The 16,934-nt window shown below is 42.2% G+C and overlaps 1 protein-coding gene across 1 annotated transcript; it reads left to right on the top strand.

Annotated features, from left to right (window-relative positions):
• The first annotated feature begins 1,843 nt into the window (after positions 1-1,843).
• CDC37L1 (cell division cycle 37 like 1) lies at positions 1,844-16,222 on the top strand. Its single transcript, XM_034773047.1, has 7 exons — positions 1,844-2,020; positions 3,629-3,910; positions 4,623-4,716; positions 8,636-8,751; positions 9,125-9,247; positions 11,198-11,362; positions 13,550-16,222. Exons 1-7 carry the CDS (start codon positions 1,928-1,930, stop codon positions 13,649-13,651), a joined length of 975 nt encoding a protein of 324 aa, XP_034628938.1. The 5' UTR covers positions 1,844-1,927; the 3' UTR covers positions 13,652-16,222.
• Positions 16,223-16,934: the final 712 nt, after the last annotated feature.

Raw genomic sequence — 16,934 nt, 5'->3', positions numbered from 1 at the left:
AATAGCTAGAGGCTCAGATACCTCCTCTATTAGCTCCTTGAGTATTCTAGGATGCATTTCATCAGGCCCTGGTGACTTGCAGGCATCTAACTTTTCTAAGTGATTTTTAACTTGTTCTTTTTTTATTTTATCTGCTAAACCTACCCCCTTCCCATTAGCATTCACTATGTTAGGCATTCCTTCAGACTTCTCGGTGAAGACCGAAACGAAGAAGTCATTAAGCATCTCTGCCATTTCCAAATTTCCTGTTGCTATAGTTTGAACCCATTGCCTCTTGTCCTGCCCTCTGGGGCAAGAGAGAACAACTTTTCTCCATCTTTTTTATGACAGCCTTTCAAGTATTTGAGGACTGTTATCATGTCCCCTCTTAATCTCCTTTTTTTTGCGAACATACCCAGTTCCTTCAGCCTTTGCTCACAAGGCTTTGCATTCCATCCTTTTTATCATCTTTGTTGCTCACCTCTGAATCCTTTCCAGTTTCTCCACATCCATTCTACACATTGGTGACCAAAATTGGACACAGTACTCCAGCTGAAGCCTAACCTAAACCAGCACCGAGTAGAACTGTATCTATCACCTTCCGTGATATACAAATAAACTATGTTAAAATAAAATTAAGAGTGCAAAGTCAAGCCTTCAACAGTTAAGAAATGACAGAATTCAGGCTGCCTGTGCAACTTTAGTTTGGACCCCTTTTTGTATGCATTAAAATATAGTCTTTAATTACGATCACCTTATTTTTTTTCCAGAATCCCCCCCTCATTCAGTGCACAGGGTGGATAATTAAGAGAGGGGAATAAGATGTTTTTCAAAGTGATTTTACCTAAAAAATTACCAAAAAATGATAGTCTAGAAAAACAAGAAACTGTAGCCCAGAATTTAATGATTCTGGCCTACAATTCAGGGATGTGACTGCCACTATTTTAGAGAGACAAGGTGGGCAAAGTTATATCTGTTATTGAACCAACTTCTGTGGTGAAAGAGATGAGCTCTTCAGGTCTTCTGGGTATAAGCTTTAAAGCTTCTCTCTCTGACCAACAGAAGTTGGTCCAATACAAGATATTACCTCACCCCACTTGTCTTATATCTTATGTCTCTAATATCTTAGGACCAACATGACTACAACTCTGCAAACATTATCTTAATTCTGGCATTTCCTAACATTTGACTTTGCAGCCATAACTTTATTTTAATGCAGGATTATTTTGGCACATCCATCTGTCAGATTAAAATGCTTAAATCGATATGTTCTGCTAGGACAAAGGTGTTAATAAAAATAATGTAATTAATGATGGATTACAATAACCTTGCAAAGTTACCCGTTTGTGCGCACTGGATACACTAGTGGAGATATCTGCAAACTATCCCAAGTTTAATTTGTGGACAGTGATGATTAGAAGCAAACTCTAAAGCTGTATTGGGGAGCGATGAGGTACACACATCCCCGCTGAATGGGCAGACAAACGGATGGAGGAGATCGGATTGTCTACGGGACTTTTGCTATGAACTCTAACGACACCAAGCGGCGTCACGTTTATCTTATTGGGGGTTTTCGTTGGGCAATTTCCTCCTTTTTCCAAAGGCTCCAGACCCGCGAGCCCCAGACATACGCGGGGCTTCCTCAGCCTCGCGCCGCGGCGGCATCGCTTCACTCTAGTCCAGTTCCCAACGCGGCTTAAAAAACAAACCTGGCCCCGCCCCCGCGCGCCTCCAGCACGAGCGGCCCAGAAGCCTCCTCCCTCCCTCGCGTGGCTCGCAGCGGGCGGTGATGTGCGCCATGAGATCACAGAAGCGCCCCACCCTCCCTCTGTTTCCGGAAGTGACGCTCGGCCTAATTTCCGGCCAGGCTGGTAACGGGCCTGTGTGGGGGGAGGAGCCGGGCGGGGGCCGGAGGGGCCGAGCCGGTGGCGCGAGTCTCTGCGCGGGGATGGCGCTGTGGCCGCCGCGCTCCCGGGGTCTCCGCGCGGGGGAGAGGCAGGAGCCGGACCCGCCCTGCGCGCCCCGCCCGCCGGACCCGCAGGTACGTTCTCCCCCCACTCCCGGGATCGAGCCCCGCGCTGGGCTCGCCCTGACTCCAGCTGCCCTGCCGGCCGGCCCGGTCCTAGGAGCACGAAGCCAAACCGCTCGGCCTGGCCCGCACTCGGGCAGCGCTTCCAGCGGGGGTTGCAGAGCTGGCAAAGCCCCATGGGCCTGCTGCGGGCCCGGCCCTGCCAGAGCTGCTCCCTGCTCAGCGTGGAGCCGTGGACCCCGCTCGGCTCCTCCAGCCCCAGCTCCGCCCGCATGGGGTGAGCCGAGCCCTGCGGCGCTCGGTAACCCATCCCCCGTTAGATCCTGCCCGGCGACCCGTTCCGGCTGCGGTTTGCCCCGTTCGCCCTCGTTGGCGGCGAGTGTGACGTGAAGCCTCTGATGGGAGCCAAGTGTGAAGTCTTTGCGGCGAAGTGATGCTGACACCCGTGGTTTGAGCTGACCGAGGGCCAGTGTTTCCTACAGGGAGAGGTGGCTGTAGCGTGCTGCTACCCTCATGCCAGTGTGTGCCCCCCAGTCACTAAGCTAGCGCCGGGTTTGTCGGCAATCGCCAGGCCAGCACTTGAGTATCACGCTGCCTTTTCCCATTCTTCATCGCATGCTGGGTGTGCCTGACAAAATGAAGTATGTGCAGCAGAATTGCCTAAAAACTTATTCAGTCACCGTTCTGTTGAAAAAGTCAATGTATAGATATATGGGGCTCCTTTTTGAGAGGTAACAGTCTGGGTTTGGAACAAGCAGGGACTGGAAATCCTAGAGAGGCTGCATAGTTAACTCCTTGGAATACTATATATCTCATTCCTTTCAAGACATTCTCTTCACCTTTGATTCTAGGGTAAGTTTGAGCAAGCAGCAACTTGTCCCCTTTCGTTGAAAGGAGATCTACCATGTTTCAAAGCCCAAAATAAGCATGAGAAACTGCAGATTGCTATGTAGGAATTCATACACTTTTTTCTGGGTGTCTGTCTGAAGTGGGGTTTATATCTACTAAAAATCCCTCCTATGTTTATGTGAGAACTAAGTAAAATAGGTTATTTTTCTATGTATCTGTCCTTTGCACAAGGCGTTTTAAGCAAAGAATATTAATCTGTTGGGAATTTAACTCAAATTCCAATTATGGTCATAACTCAAAGTCCAGTTATGGTCAGACACTGTAAAAATGCCACTTTCTTATTACAGATTTATATGTATTTAGAGTTAATTTTGGTGTTTTGGCTATTGTTAGCACTGCAGAACCAGCCCAGCTAAGAGAGAGCCAGTTGGAACCTATTTTTGCCCAGTCTTCATCATAAAAATTGTTTTCTACAGTTTGGTTGGAGCAGCTTTGTTACTGCTGATACATGATCCCTGAGTTTGCAAGTCTGGGAGTTATTAAAATGTATTTTATGTGTAAACTGAGCTAATTTAATGTGGAAACCATTGAAGTAAATATCCAACTGTATAATATCAATTTTAGTCTCTGTTCAGAATTTAACCTCATTTTTCACAACTTTTCCATCTCATAATTCTGTTCTGCAACTAATATCTGTTTGCATGTGCTATCTAAATTCTCTCCATTTTTCCAAATAAACAAATCTGATTCCCTCCACCACCCCCCATACAGATATATGGTCATGGGATTGAATTGGCTTGCCAAAAACAAAAGGAGTTTGTGAAGAGCTCTGTGGAATGCAAATGGAATTTAGCAGAAGCCCAGCAGAAACTTGGTAGTTTAGCACTGCATAACTCTGAGTCCCTGGATCAGGAACATGCCAAAGCACAGACTGATGCTTCAGAATTGAGACAGAGGGAGGAAGAATGGAGACAGAAAGAAGAGGCGCTAATACAGAGGGAAACACAAAATCTGTGGAACACAGATTCTGTTAGCAAGGATGTATTTAATAAGGTATGAACCATATCAACATGCATAAAAGCAGGTAAAAATAAGGGATAGAACTGTTAGGTAAATCAAGTTATTTATATGGCACTTGTCACTGGAATATTGTGAGTATCGTTTGTATCCAGAACAGTCCATATGACAAGATTAAGTGCTGAATGAGTATCCTTTCATTTATTTTATTAAAATCCACCCAAAAGTAGGTCCTGCACTGATATTAAAAAATAAGAAATGTTTTTGTACTGCTAGCAGGGATCTTAGATTACATTGATCCAAAACAGCAGTTGTCTCCAAATGATAAAGTTAGCATCAAATCCTACCTTCTTCATATTAATACTTTGATATTAAACTTACAAATACTAAGGGGAAAAAAAGTTAGGCATTTCTCGAGTTTTAAAGACTCAGTGCCTTGCTATCTGCCGTGTTAAATACTTTGGTATATGACAGTGCTATTCCAAGCAATAATTCAGGACCAGATGTTAGAAGGAGTCATTTTTTTAACCCTGGTGTTAATTGTCAAAAAGCCCAGTTTCCCAGACACCACCTCATCTATGTTAAATTAAGTATATGCATCAGTGTGTTTGCAGGTTTTTGGGCCTACAACTAGAAGCATTACTTTTTAAATGGAAATTCGATAAAATGGTGTTCCCATAATGACATAGTTTAAAATAGCATGGAAAAGGATTCTGTGATTAAGCTCTCTCCCTTTTCCCCCTCCCAGAGTTTTATTAATCAAAAGAAAAGAAAAGAAATAGAAGATGAAGACAAATCCAAATCATTCATGCAGAAACATGAACAAAAAATTAGACATTTTGGTAAGTACCTCTCTTTTCCAGCTTTTTGTAGTTTTAGCTTTATGCATTGTGTTTAGATAGGTTCTATTGTTTTATAAAATGGACACTTAGAAATGAAGCATCTGGATAGCAGAATCCAGCTTCAGGTTTCTGGTCTATCAGGGTTTGGGATTTTCTTTGATAGTCATAACAAAATAGTCCTTTCCAAGTAAGAGGCTGCATGCTGAAGAAGTTTATTGAATCCTACAGTCAATAATGCTTTTTAGATAAACACTATTTTAGTGCTCAGCATAACTGAAGTCCTTGCGAAAGAGAGGCTTCTGTCTACTTTATCTGACACTTCATGAAAAGTGATACTAGAACAGTGATATTGTAAATTCTGAAGTGTTTTTCTTTTAAAGGGAAGCATTTTTTTCCTCAATGCTTATCAAAAGTGTATCCTTCCATAGAAATGGCAGCTAAGTAGCTAAATTCTAATATTTTAGTTCAGATATTAGAATCTCTTGTAGACTTCAGCTGTGTTTGCTGGTTGAACACAAAGCACCTACAGGTCCAATAAAATTTCGGCTTTGGGAGAAAAAGACTTTAAAAAATACTGTTGAGAGCACTAAGCTTTTGTTGCAAACAAACAAAAGATGGAAGGAGCACCACTGCTTGGACGGAAGATGATTTCTCTTCCACAGTAAAACTACTTCGTTGCAGCTGGGGCATCAGAGGTTCTGTTATGCTCCTCCTAACCTCTTTTAGAATCCTTTCTGTGACTAGCTCTAGTGTAGGGATGGGCAAACTTTTTGGACCAAGGGCCACATCTGGGTGGAGAAATTGTATGCAGGGCAGGGGGTTGGTGTGTGGGAGGGGGTGTGGTGTGCAGGAAGGGGCTCAGGGCAAGGGATTGGGGCAGAGGAGGAGTGCAGGGTGTATGAGGAGCCTGAGGGCAGGGGGTTAGGGTGCAGGAGGGGTGCGAACTGCGGGAGGGGGCTCAGGGCAGGGGTGCAGGAGGGGTGCAGACTGCAGGAGGGGGCTCAGAGCAGGGGGTTGGGGTGCAGGAGGGGTGCGGGGTGTATGAGGGGGCTCCCTGCATGCCTGCCCTGTCCCCGGCCCCGTGCCACACCAGGAAGCGCTGGGCCCCTGGGGAAGGAGGGGGCAGAGGGCTCTGCTTGCGTTTCCCTTGCTGCACCTCCAGGTACCTCCCCCAAAGCTCCCATTGGCCGTGGTTCCCCGTTCCCGGCCAATGGGAGCTGTGGGGGTGGTTCCTGGAGGCAAGGGCCCCGGGGCTGCAGGAATGTTGGGCCGGCCGCCACTGAGAGTGGCGCGGGGCCCTTGGCACCACGGGGGGCAATCCCGCTGGATCCAAAGCCCTGAGAGGCTGGATCCAAAGCCCTGAGAGGCCGGATCCGGCCCGTGGGCCGTAGTTTGCCTGCCCTGGCTGCTGCTTGCAGCTTTCACCAAGCAAGAACATAGTGGGCAACTCTTGTTTGCTGCTTGGGGAAAGAGATAAGCAGCATTAGCAATGATGGCCTTATTTGCAGAATCAGAAAGAAAGAGCTGCATCAGCTTAAATTCTGCGGAAATTTATTAGTATTTCTCAAACCTCCTTACTGCCAGACCGTCTCCATGTACATGTGCTTCAGAGCGAACGCTATTTACTGGGCATTAAATGGGTTTTTCAAGTCCTGTGTGTAAAGGTGTTAAGTATTTAATACACATCTTTGCCATGTAAGCCACAAGAGGAATAGTTTTAATACACATGATGGATTTACTACTGAAAATAACTTTTTAGTCAAATAACCATCTATTAATAGTAACCCAGGTGTAGAGTAGTTTATCCAAGTATATCAGACTATCCACTAGGTGTCACTTTAACTCTATAATTGAAATGTGATCAAAACCATTGCACACAAATGCCCTTTGTCATGTAGTGTTCTGAAATTTTGATGAATATCTTGAATGTGTCCCATTGTTCTGAGTCATTGATTGGCTCCTGTATGTGTAGGGGAATAGCTGTATTGGGGCTGTTGTATTACCTGTTGGAAATCATCCCATCCAACCAGGGATGGGGTTGAGTTGGCACTTGGTATGCCATACTGGCTTTTCTTTGTGATGGTATATTTTTAAAAACAAAAATGGTTTCTAGTCCTCTTAATTTCAAAACAAACCTTGCAAATGTGAAGTGATGCATGAGGCTGTCTCAGTATATGCCGACAGAAGTGATTGACCTGCCTCCATGTCACTGAAATAACTTTGAAGTCCAAGGATGACCACACAAGGAACAATGTTAACTGTTCCCCCACTAATCATTTTAGCAGAAATATCTGCTTACTGGCTTTCTGGGTGGAATGTAAAGTATCAAATCTGTGTTTAGACTGACCTCTGCTAGGACTCAAATACTTAATTGTTTTGTCATCTCATAATTTCTTAATATTATGAATGAAATAAGGTAATTATATAAAACTTGGCGGACTTAATGAGAATTCTCTAAACTTTTTTTTTTTTAGTATTCTGACTTCACTTGTGGTTTTGGTTTTAAAGGTTTTTAATATAGCTTTTCCACTTTGTTTAGGACAGTCGCAAGCAATACAACTTGATGATTTCTCCGACTGGTTTATACCATTTTACACTTTGGTCTGTTTGTATTTGGCCTCTGCATTTTAACATCCTATCTATAAATCAGAAGTAGATTAATTACTTTGTCTAATAGTACCTTTTTCCAATTCTGACCTCAAATCTGGATTAGTCTCTTATAGTTGAGAAATTACCTACTGTGTAGTGTTATAGAATTGATCCCATACCAGGTAGCTCAGTTGCCTTGGACAGAAATTCATAAAACCTAATATTCCTTTATTGATGCTCTTATGTTCTAAAGAAAAGTTCTAAATAAATGAGAAATTTTAAATGCTAAACTCACTTTTAATTTTTAAGTATAGGAGACATCTAACATGCAGATACATCCAGAAATATTTTCCACAGTTCTCTCTATCAGGAGTTCTTAAACTTTTTTTTATCGTATGAAATTTTTAATAGCCAGCAACATATGGTTAGCCAGCTAGCTTTCTGCAGCCCACCAAGAAGTGTTCCACAGGTATCCAGTGGTCTAAGGCCTGTAGTTTGACAACTGATGCACTAGATAACATGGAATGCCCTGGTTTTCTAGTGTTGCAGAAGTTCAGTTAATGAGCCTCTTTTTGTCTCATATCTTTGGATCATGTTGAGTTAAGTTGAACTATGTGCATTATACAGGAAATTTATTTTGTTCTTTCTGTCTTAATTTTTTTGCTATATTGGTAGTTGAGAAGCTGAAGTACTGTAGCCACTGAAGAGATACAGAAGACACAGTGCAAGCTTCTCTAAACATCTAGCCTCAATCCTTTTATAGAGACCACATTTACAAGCGAAAGTGTCAGTCTTTAATGGACTCTTAATCATGGCCTTTCTGTTGAAACTAGCAAAAAAAGGTGCCAATCATTATTTTCGTCACATGTCAATTAGGAGTTGGAATGAGACTAGCTCACTTAGCCTTAGTCGTCTTCATTGAGTGGTAATGAATTTGTCATTATGCTATGTCTACACTGGCACTTTTGTTTGTCGGGGTGTGTGTAAAAAAAAAAAAAAAAAAAAAACCACACACACACACACTCCCTGACCAACAAAAGTTTCACCAATAAAAGCGCCGGTGGGACAGCACTATGCCGCCAACCTAGCTACTGCTGCTCGTCAGGGGTGGTTTAATTATGTTGGCAGGAGAGTGGCTATACGGGAGCCCTTACAGTGGTGCAGCTGCAGCAGTACAGCTATGCCGCTATAAGGTCTGCAGTGTAAACATAACCTAAAACTCTATATCATATGGGGTCAGGTAATAACTATTTGGTTTCCATTGCCATTCAAATACCATAAGCAATGTACTTTTATGGTAACACTTGGCTTTCTAATTCCTTTTCACCAGGCATGCTAAGCAGATGGGATGATAGCCAGAGATTTTTGTCTGACCATCCATACCTTGTATGTGAAGATACAGCTAAATATCTCCTCTTATGGTGTTTTCACCTAGAAGCAGAACAGGTATTAGGCAAATCTTAAATTGCTTTGAATCTGGGAGATGGTACACCTTTTTCCTGCTAATGCTACAGAAGACTATCCACATAGATCACATTAAACGATTTATCTATTTCCTCCTCTCTTCCCCCCCCCCCCCCATGTTTCCAGTTATCTTACTGGAGGGAACCTCGATAATACCTTGCATTATGTCTGTTCTTCAGTAGTGCTGTCTCTTCTCTCCTCCTCCTCCCCCCCCACTTCCCCGCGCGCATCTCCACTTTCAGTTTGATCTTGTAAGATATGAGAACTGGTGGTCATGAAAGTAAAACACATTTGAAATCTTAGTGACATGCTTACAGTCTCTCTAAAAATGTAACTTTGTAACTTCTGTTTCCAGAAAAGAGCTCTGATGGAACAAGTAGCACACCAAGCAGTTGTTATGCAGTTTATTATAGAAATGGCTAAAAGTTGTAATGTGGATCCCAGAGGCTGTTTTCGTCTATTTTTCCAAAGAGCAAAAGTAAGTCGTGATTTCATTTTAATGCTAGAGAAGCTCTTGCAGCATCTGAGAGGGATCAGTGTTCAAGAGCAGCTGAGATTTCTTACTGACAGCTGCAAGCTAAATATGTGCTAAGGGAATAGCCCCAGGCTCTAGGGGAAAGGTTGAGTTGTTGGCAGCCTTTTGTGCAATAATGGTCAGTGTAACCATGAGGATGGAAGCTCTGTGAATTTTGTTGTGCTGGTAGGAGTGTCTAAAAGGGGAACAGAACGTAAAATCAATGTGTACTTCATTTATAATCATGCAATAAATGTTACATTCTTTCATGCACAAGTAATATAGAATGTTGAAAACTCTCTCCCATTTCCTCTAGTCCCGTACTCTCTGAAAGAGTAGAGTTCCTGCAGAATCAATATTTTCTACTCTAAAAACTAACTGTAGAAGAAGATATAGACACTGGACAGGAGGTGTCTCCATTGCACTGCTTAACCAGGGAGATAGGCTTCAGGACTAGATTAGCTTCTCAAGCAGCTGGGCTCATGGTGTGCCATGGAGACTTCACGCGCCTTCTTAAGGAAAGGGCACATTTTTATGCCTCTGTAATGATCCAGTATAGCCATCCAGGAGCAACAGTATCAGGCTCCAGAGAGCTATGACTAGAAGGCATTTTAAAATCTTGGGATGGGGGCAAAGAGAGGGCATTCCACAGGACCTATCCATTGCAGTCCCCATTTGCCCCCATCACCACGCTCCCAAATAAAAATGCTATTCCAGAAGAATTGCATGAGCAGTGTGGTCAGCAACTTTCTTCAGAAACTCTGATCCCAATTGAATAAACTAGCATCTGGTCCATCACAGTAGTTCAAAATTAATTTGTAATACATTTAATTAGAACTTAGTACAGAACTGCTTAATCATAGTTAAAAGTATTTTTGCTGAACAGTGTGTGCAGTTCACAGCTCCAAAGTGCTTCACAGATATTAAATGAAGTGTTCTAGAATACTAATGAAAGATGGAGTTCTTGAAATATGAATTGATGTTGGGGAACACACCCTAATGTTATTGTAAGAATTCAAGAACTCCACATTTCATCATAAATTTGAAATCAGTGAAGTTTAACTGCAAAATCCACTTTTGTCTGAGTAAGTTTTAAATTGTACACACTAGCAAAAAAGCCCATCTAAGCTGATGTTGTCAAGACTTAATTGTAAACAGGAGTTAGAGATGCTAAGCAGGCAAAGTGATTTCTAAGTCACAACTAATAAAAAAGCATATTTAAGGACTTGGTGTCATTGTTACCTTGTTATCAAGGACTCCATTGTTTACCTTGACTTGGGTCAGTGTTTGTCACAGCCTTCCACTTAACAGCATTTTTGTATCACTCCAGTGCACCTCTGTACCCATTTCTGCAGTTTGTACTGTTCCTGGCTGGATTGCTGCAAATCAAAGGATGTCTTTAAAGTGCTCATAGGGGCTGAATTTGTGCACTGCTGTGAAAATTTAAAGTACTTAGTCTGACTGTTCATACTGGCAGATTCACTTGGGAGGGAGAGTGCCTTGTCAATTAATGGGGGCCCCGGCTTTAACTAGTGTTGACTTGCTTCTGAAAAGTCCAGTACTGAGTATCCCCTCTCCTTTCAGCTTCTGGGATGGGATGAGGAATGGCTTAAAATTAGGATCTATTCTCCGCTCCTTAGATGCAAGAAAATAGCCTTTTATCATTATCCCAGCCAAAAATATTAAGAACACACTTCAAAAAAAATCAAGAAACCTAGCTGATTTTTCATGAAGTTGCTACTGGTTTCTCCCCAAGACTTTCATCTAAAGTTTAGGGTGTTGTTGTTTTCCCTTTTCTGTGCTTCATTGTGTAGCTTTTTTCCCCCCAGTAATGTATATACTTATATAGCCAAAGTTTTACTTATAGTTTTGAGTTTAGGGCAATACTTAATTGACAACCTTTTCTTTCTACAGGCAGAAGAAGAAGGTTATTTTGAGGCTTTTAAAAATGAACTCGAAGCATTTAAATCAAGAGTGAAAATCTCTTCACAATCACAAAGTTTTCAGGCTATGTCAGTTCAGAATCCCATTGCTCATACTGGTCTCAGTTCCTTAGGCGTGTTGGAGTTTTTGCCACAGGTAGGTTTTTAATAAATCCATTTTCAGAAATCATGTAATTTGTTTTAGGGCCAGAGTCTGCCATCTTTGCTCATGTGAAGTACACCTCTACCCCGATATAACGCTGTCCTCGGGAGCCAAAAAATCTTACTGCATTATAGGTGAAACCGCATTATATCAAACTTGCTTTGATCTGCTGGAGTGCACAGCCCCTCCCCTCCACCACCCGGAGCACTGCTTTACCGCATTATATCCGAATTCATGTTCTATCGAGTCGCGTTATATCGGGGTAGAGGTGTAGTACCTTTTGATTTCAAATAGGACTACTTATGGAGTAAGGTACTAGCTGGGACTAAAGTTAAATATTCTGTACATAAACTATTTGCCCTCCACATAGATACTGAAAAAGCTACCTTTTTGTCTCCTAGACCCCAAATAGCATCCAAGTACAAATCCAAATGCACTTAACAACCTGATAATTCAACCCTAATGCATTAAATATTCATATACTTAACCTACTCGCAAGTAATTTTATCTGCCGCAAGTATGCTGGAGCAAACACTTATTATAAAACTGATTCTATAATTAAATTTTGAATGTTATATTATAGGAGGTGAAAATGAGTTTCCAGTAAAAATGAGCATAATGTTCTCAGTAATGGGAACCTACAAGTAATCAAACCTAAGAAAAATGCAGCCTGTGATAAGAGAATGAGAATTGCAAAATACCTTTAATAAAACACTGAGGTTTCAGTGTAGGTGGTTTTGGATTACAAAACATGATTTAAATGTTAGTAATGGTGGTCTCACAGACATAAAAGAAACCGAAGGGTTTTTCCCCCTCGGATAGTTGAATGAGGTCAAAATTAAGACATCCTTTTGATCAAGATATTTATTTACACAGGTTCACCTGCATCTGAGGTAACTTAGAATAGGATTACAGTTGTTCCTCGCTTAATGCTGTAGTTATGTTCCTGAAAAATGCTACTTTAAGCAAATCTGATTTCCCCATAAGAATTAATGTAAATGGAGGGTGTTAGGTTCCAGGGAAATGTTTTTCGCCAGACAAAACTCTCTCTCTCTCTCTCATATCTATAGACACACACACACACCCGTATAAGTTTTAAACAAACAATTTAATACTGTACACAGCAATGATGATTGTGAAGCTTGATTGAGGTGGTGGAGTCAGAGTGTGGGATATTTCCCAGGGAATGCCTTATGGCTAAATGATGAACTAGCACTCGGCTGAGCCCTCAAGGGTTCACACGTTGTTAATGTAGCCTCACACTCTACAAGGCAGCAGGAATGGTGGGAGGGGAGACAGCATGGCAGAGACACACACTGTGTGTGAGAGAGAGACACATTGCCCTTTAAATACACTGACCCCACTCTAAGTACACTGCCTTTTTAAGTAGATCAGCAAGTTGAGACAGCAGCTGCTGCCAGCAAGCTCCCTCCCTCATCCCGAGTCTTGTCATCCTGAGCCCTGTTGTGCCCCCACTGCTCTGTGGAGATGGGGGACACAAGTGGAGGAGGGGGACACCCTGACAGCGCCCCCCACTCCTCCCCGGCACAACAAGCAGGAGGCTCCTGGGAGCAGCTCCAAGGCAGAGGGCAGGAGCAGCACACCACATTGTGGGGAGGGACAGCTGAACTGCCCGGCAATTGATAGCCTGCTGGGCGGCTGCCGCACAGGGAACTTAGGGGGAGCAGGGAGCTGATGGAGGGGGGCTGCCATCCACCCTAGTTCCAACCCCCTACCAGCTAGCTCCAAAGGGCTGCTCTTTCTGCAAGCAGTTGACAAAGCAGGCGGCTGCCAAACAACATTATAAGGGAGCATTGCGCAACTTTAAATGCGCATGTTCTCTAATTGATCAGCAATGAAACCATGTTAACCGGGACTATTTTAAATGAGGAGTTACTGTATGTATATTTCTCTTTAGGCTCTCTTTCCATACAAGATGAATAAAAGCTTAGTACAGTCATAAGATTTCCTAAATTTCAAGGGGATACATTTTTAATAAGCTAAATTACCATTCCTATTAGTCACAGGCAAATCCTTATGCATTACATTGAAACTTGCCTCTTGAGTGTGAGATGCAGACAATTAAAGGGAGCTAGGCAACTGACCGTGAAAGCACAAGGTGCAAAATTAGAATCTCAGTATTTACTTGTGTAGAATTAATGTTGTTTTCTCCTGTTGCAGACTGCAGACTCTCTTCAAAGCTGCGTAAACACAGGTCTCTTTAATTTAAACTCATTGGTACACCGAGATGATGAGGAACCCAAAATGATGGACACAATATAGTACTGTTAAGACTGAGGCCAAGTACTTTTATTACAAAGAAAAGAATGTGGCTCTTTTCTTGACACTTACTTTTCTGGGTGCTGCACTTTATTTTTTGCGTTTGTTTTTTGGAAGGAGGGTAATCCAGAAACACATTTGTCATTTTGTTTGAAAATGTGCTGCTAGATTTTTGGTTCCCTTTTAGGAGAGGGGTTCTCATATGTTACGGAATGTGAAACTGGATGTTGTTTCTGCTACTTAAACTTACCTTTATTCTTAATTTTAGGAATCAAAGTATGACAAACAAATCTGCACAAATACAATGTTTACGAGAAATGGTTGATTCTAGTTGGAATCTGCTATAATCTTTTATTATGGACATGGACGTGTCTTGCTCTATGAATACTAAAGATCACAGTTGTACTCATGCTATACTGCTGACATAGTAAGCGCTCAAATCCAATTTTATCATATTAATAGCAATAAATCAAAAGCTGATATCAACTTGGAGGCTCAGATTAAAGCAGTGTTGTTTTTTTTCCCCTCTACTACAGGGATTAAAATGTTACTTTATGCTTTCAGACAAAGGACTTATTTCTGATTGTCAAGTTATGTACATTTTCGAGACAAAAAAGTGTATAATTGCTTAGTGAGTTTTGAGCCACATTTCTAGCAGCATCGTCACTGAGAAGCTGATTCTTCTGTCTAACATTTAGTGTTAACTTAAAATATTACGGTTGCATTACAAAGGTCCAGTGTGAATAAATATTTTGGGTGGGGGAGATTGAGGGTGGGGGAAACAACTTCAGGATAAGATTGTACTGCAGCCAGGCTCTCTCCTTCATACCAGTAACGAAGAAAGCCTGAGTGCCAAAGACTGACTGAATAGTATTGATTTATAATTCAGATTTGTTATGGTATTTCAGGCTTTCCTCAGTTTAAAAGGAAAAGAGTTCTGTTTCAATATCAGCTGAATGATTGATGCCAAGTGGTTAACTGCTGAGAGTAACAATATATAAGGTGGTATCTTAAGAGCCCTCTGCTTTAGAGCTCTGCAAAGGTCAAACTCTTTAATATTTCCAGAATTTTGCCATAATGGTCTTTCAATCCAAAACTGCTATTAAGCTTTCCTAATTGTGTTCAATAGTTTTTTCACCTGTGTACACAGCCTCTATGTATCTGGGCTGTTTCAGTGTAGGACTGACCCTCCCTGATACCAAAGTAGAAATGCCTAGATATTTTTTCATTTTACAGCGAAGCAGCAAAGTATTAGTTTGTATATACTTCTTGAGTCACATTCTCTACTGCTTACTAACCCCTTTGCATTGCTTAAGTGGCATAAAGGGGCTGGAAAGCAGCCAGATTTCCTCAGCCTACAGAATACCCAGGCTGGTGCAGAACTAGCATTGCTGGTCAGCTTCCTCTGCAATCCCTCTGTAGGCGGGTGCAGAGTGAAGGGAGCAAGTTTGAAGAACTACTGTGATTTGGCTTTTCTTTGTTGGTGGATGGCCACAGGCAGTAGTTGTACCTTGGAGTGGCCCCTAGACTGTTCTAAGGCATGCAGGGGCCAGTGTTGGCACAGAACTAGTGCTAGAAACGGAACTGCAACCACTTCTTCTCTGGTCCCCTTCTCACCACCCCCCCACCCCACCCCCGGTGGCCAGCATAATCTGGGCCTTTCTCTCCATGTTCTGTGAGGAGCAGGCTAGTCACATGCTTGGTTATAGAGAACCATAAAATAAGAAATGCTCTTAAGTACTACAGAAGCCTTATGGATGGGAATTTAGGGGTGAGAACAGTCAAGCGTCAAAAACATTTGCTGGAACTTCATTGAAATGTCTGTCAGCTACTAGCATGAGGGGGCTGATCTGTGTTTCTGATATGGTTGAGATACAGAAACAACTTTAGTGGCACATTCTAATTTTAGGTCCCCAGTACACCAGGCTAAACACTTGTGATCCCTCTAGCAGTCCCTTACTGAGAGAAGATAACAGCTCTGAGTGGGCTCTAGCTAAAAGCTGCAGAGAACATAAGAGTATATTCTCCAGTACTGTAAAACCTGTTGTAGCTGTGTAGTGTCAGTGGAATACAGTGAGGGAAAGATTGCAAAAGGGCATGTAATTTCTCTTATCACTAACTTCCCCCTCAGAATGACCACACAGTATGAGAAGTGACCTAGCTATGCACTAGTTCATCTCCTAAACACAGTTAATCCTGGATCCTACAGAAAGAACTGAAGTTCCATCTGCAGGTGCCTGTTGCTCTGGTATCTAAGCCCTGAGGTTGTTGCAGGCATGTGAAGGACAGAACACACTTCTGATAAAAACCTCAGGACCATCTGAGAAAGAGCAGCCAATATCCTGTTCTTATGGAAAGTGAAGAAATTTGTATTTAGGCTAGTGCAAAGGTGGGGAGAGCTGTTGCTTTTTGTCTGGAAATGGTCCAGAAACCCCAGTAATGCTGGTGTCAAATGGAAGTATAGAACAAATCCAGGTTTTGTATGGGAATGCTAAGGCAACTGTCCAAAGTCTCCAAGGAATATGTGTATGTCTAGAGGTGTCTCCAAGGACATAAAGGCTGGTGTCTGCAAAATTTTTGTGTCATCCTTTTTTTTTTGTTTGTTTAGAAAAGGACCCAAACTGAACAGTATCTACCTCAATAGCCTTACACTTACAACAAATGAAAATTTTTCCAAATTCCTCAGATGCTTTTCTTGGAATGTGTCAGTACTGGTGGTGTTAATACTTTGGAGTAAAAACCCTACTGTAAAGTATTTTAACTATGCTGGCACTACTAGTAGATGACCTGTTTGTTGGATCAATACCAGAGAGGAGTGATGCCCTCAGCAGCATGCTCTGCTGCCAGTTATACCAGGTCCATAAAGTTTAACTATCTGGATGTGATGATTACATTGATTTCTGTACCTAGATCTTGCTGACCAGTTTCTGAAGAAGTGGGATTGAGGGAAATGAAATCAGCAGAGTCTGTAAAGCTGAAAAAATGGGTATGAGTTCCTTGTAAAGACTAGCAGTAGCTACAAAAATCTGGACTGCTTGGTATTTGAAAGCGCCAAGCTTTCAGAGGGCTGTTGACCTCAGCCATCGAAGTCCAGTGTGGAATGGTAATGAGGCTGGTTCCTTACCACCAAAATATGCAATGTACTCATCTCTATTAATTTTATGGGAGAGACTATTACCCTACTGTTTTAATCTCTGCTCTATAACCTCATTAATTGAGGATTAAAGTTACTCTACCACACCAAATGTGGTTTTGTTTCCAGTGGGACTCTTCTAGGTACAACTAG

The sequence above is a fragment of the Trachemys scripta genome, chromosome 6 (genome assembly GCF_013100865.1).
Source record: "Trachemys scripta elegans isolate TJP31775 chromosome 6, CAS_Tse_1.0, whole genome shotgun sequence".
Taxonomy (NCBI): domain Eukaryota; kingdom Metazoa; phylum Chordata; order Testudines; family Emydidae; genus Trachemys; species Trachemys scripta.
The sequence above is the reverse complement of the archived record's forward strand: the minus strand, read 5'-3'. Positions and strand labels throughout refer to the sequence as shown.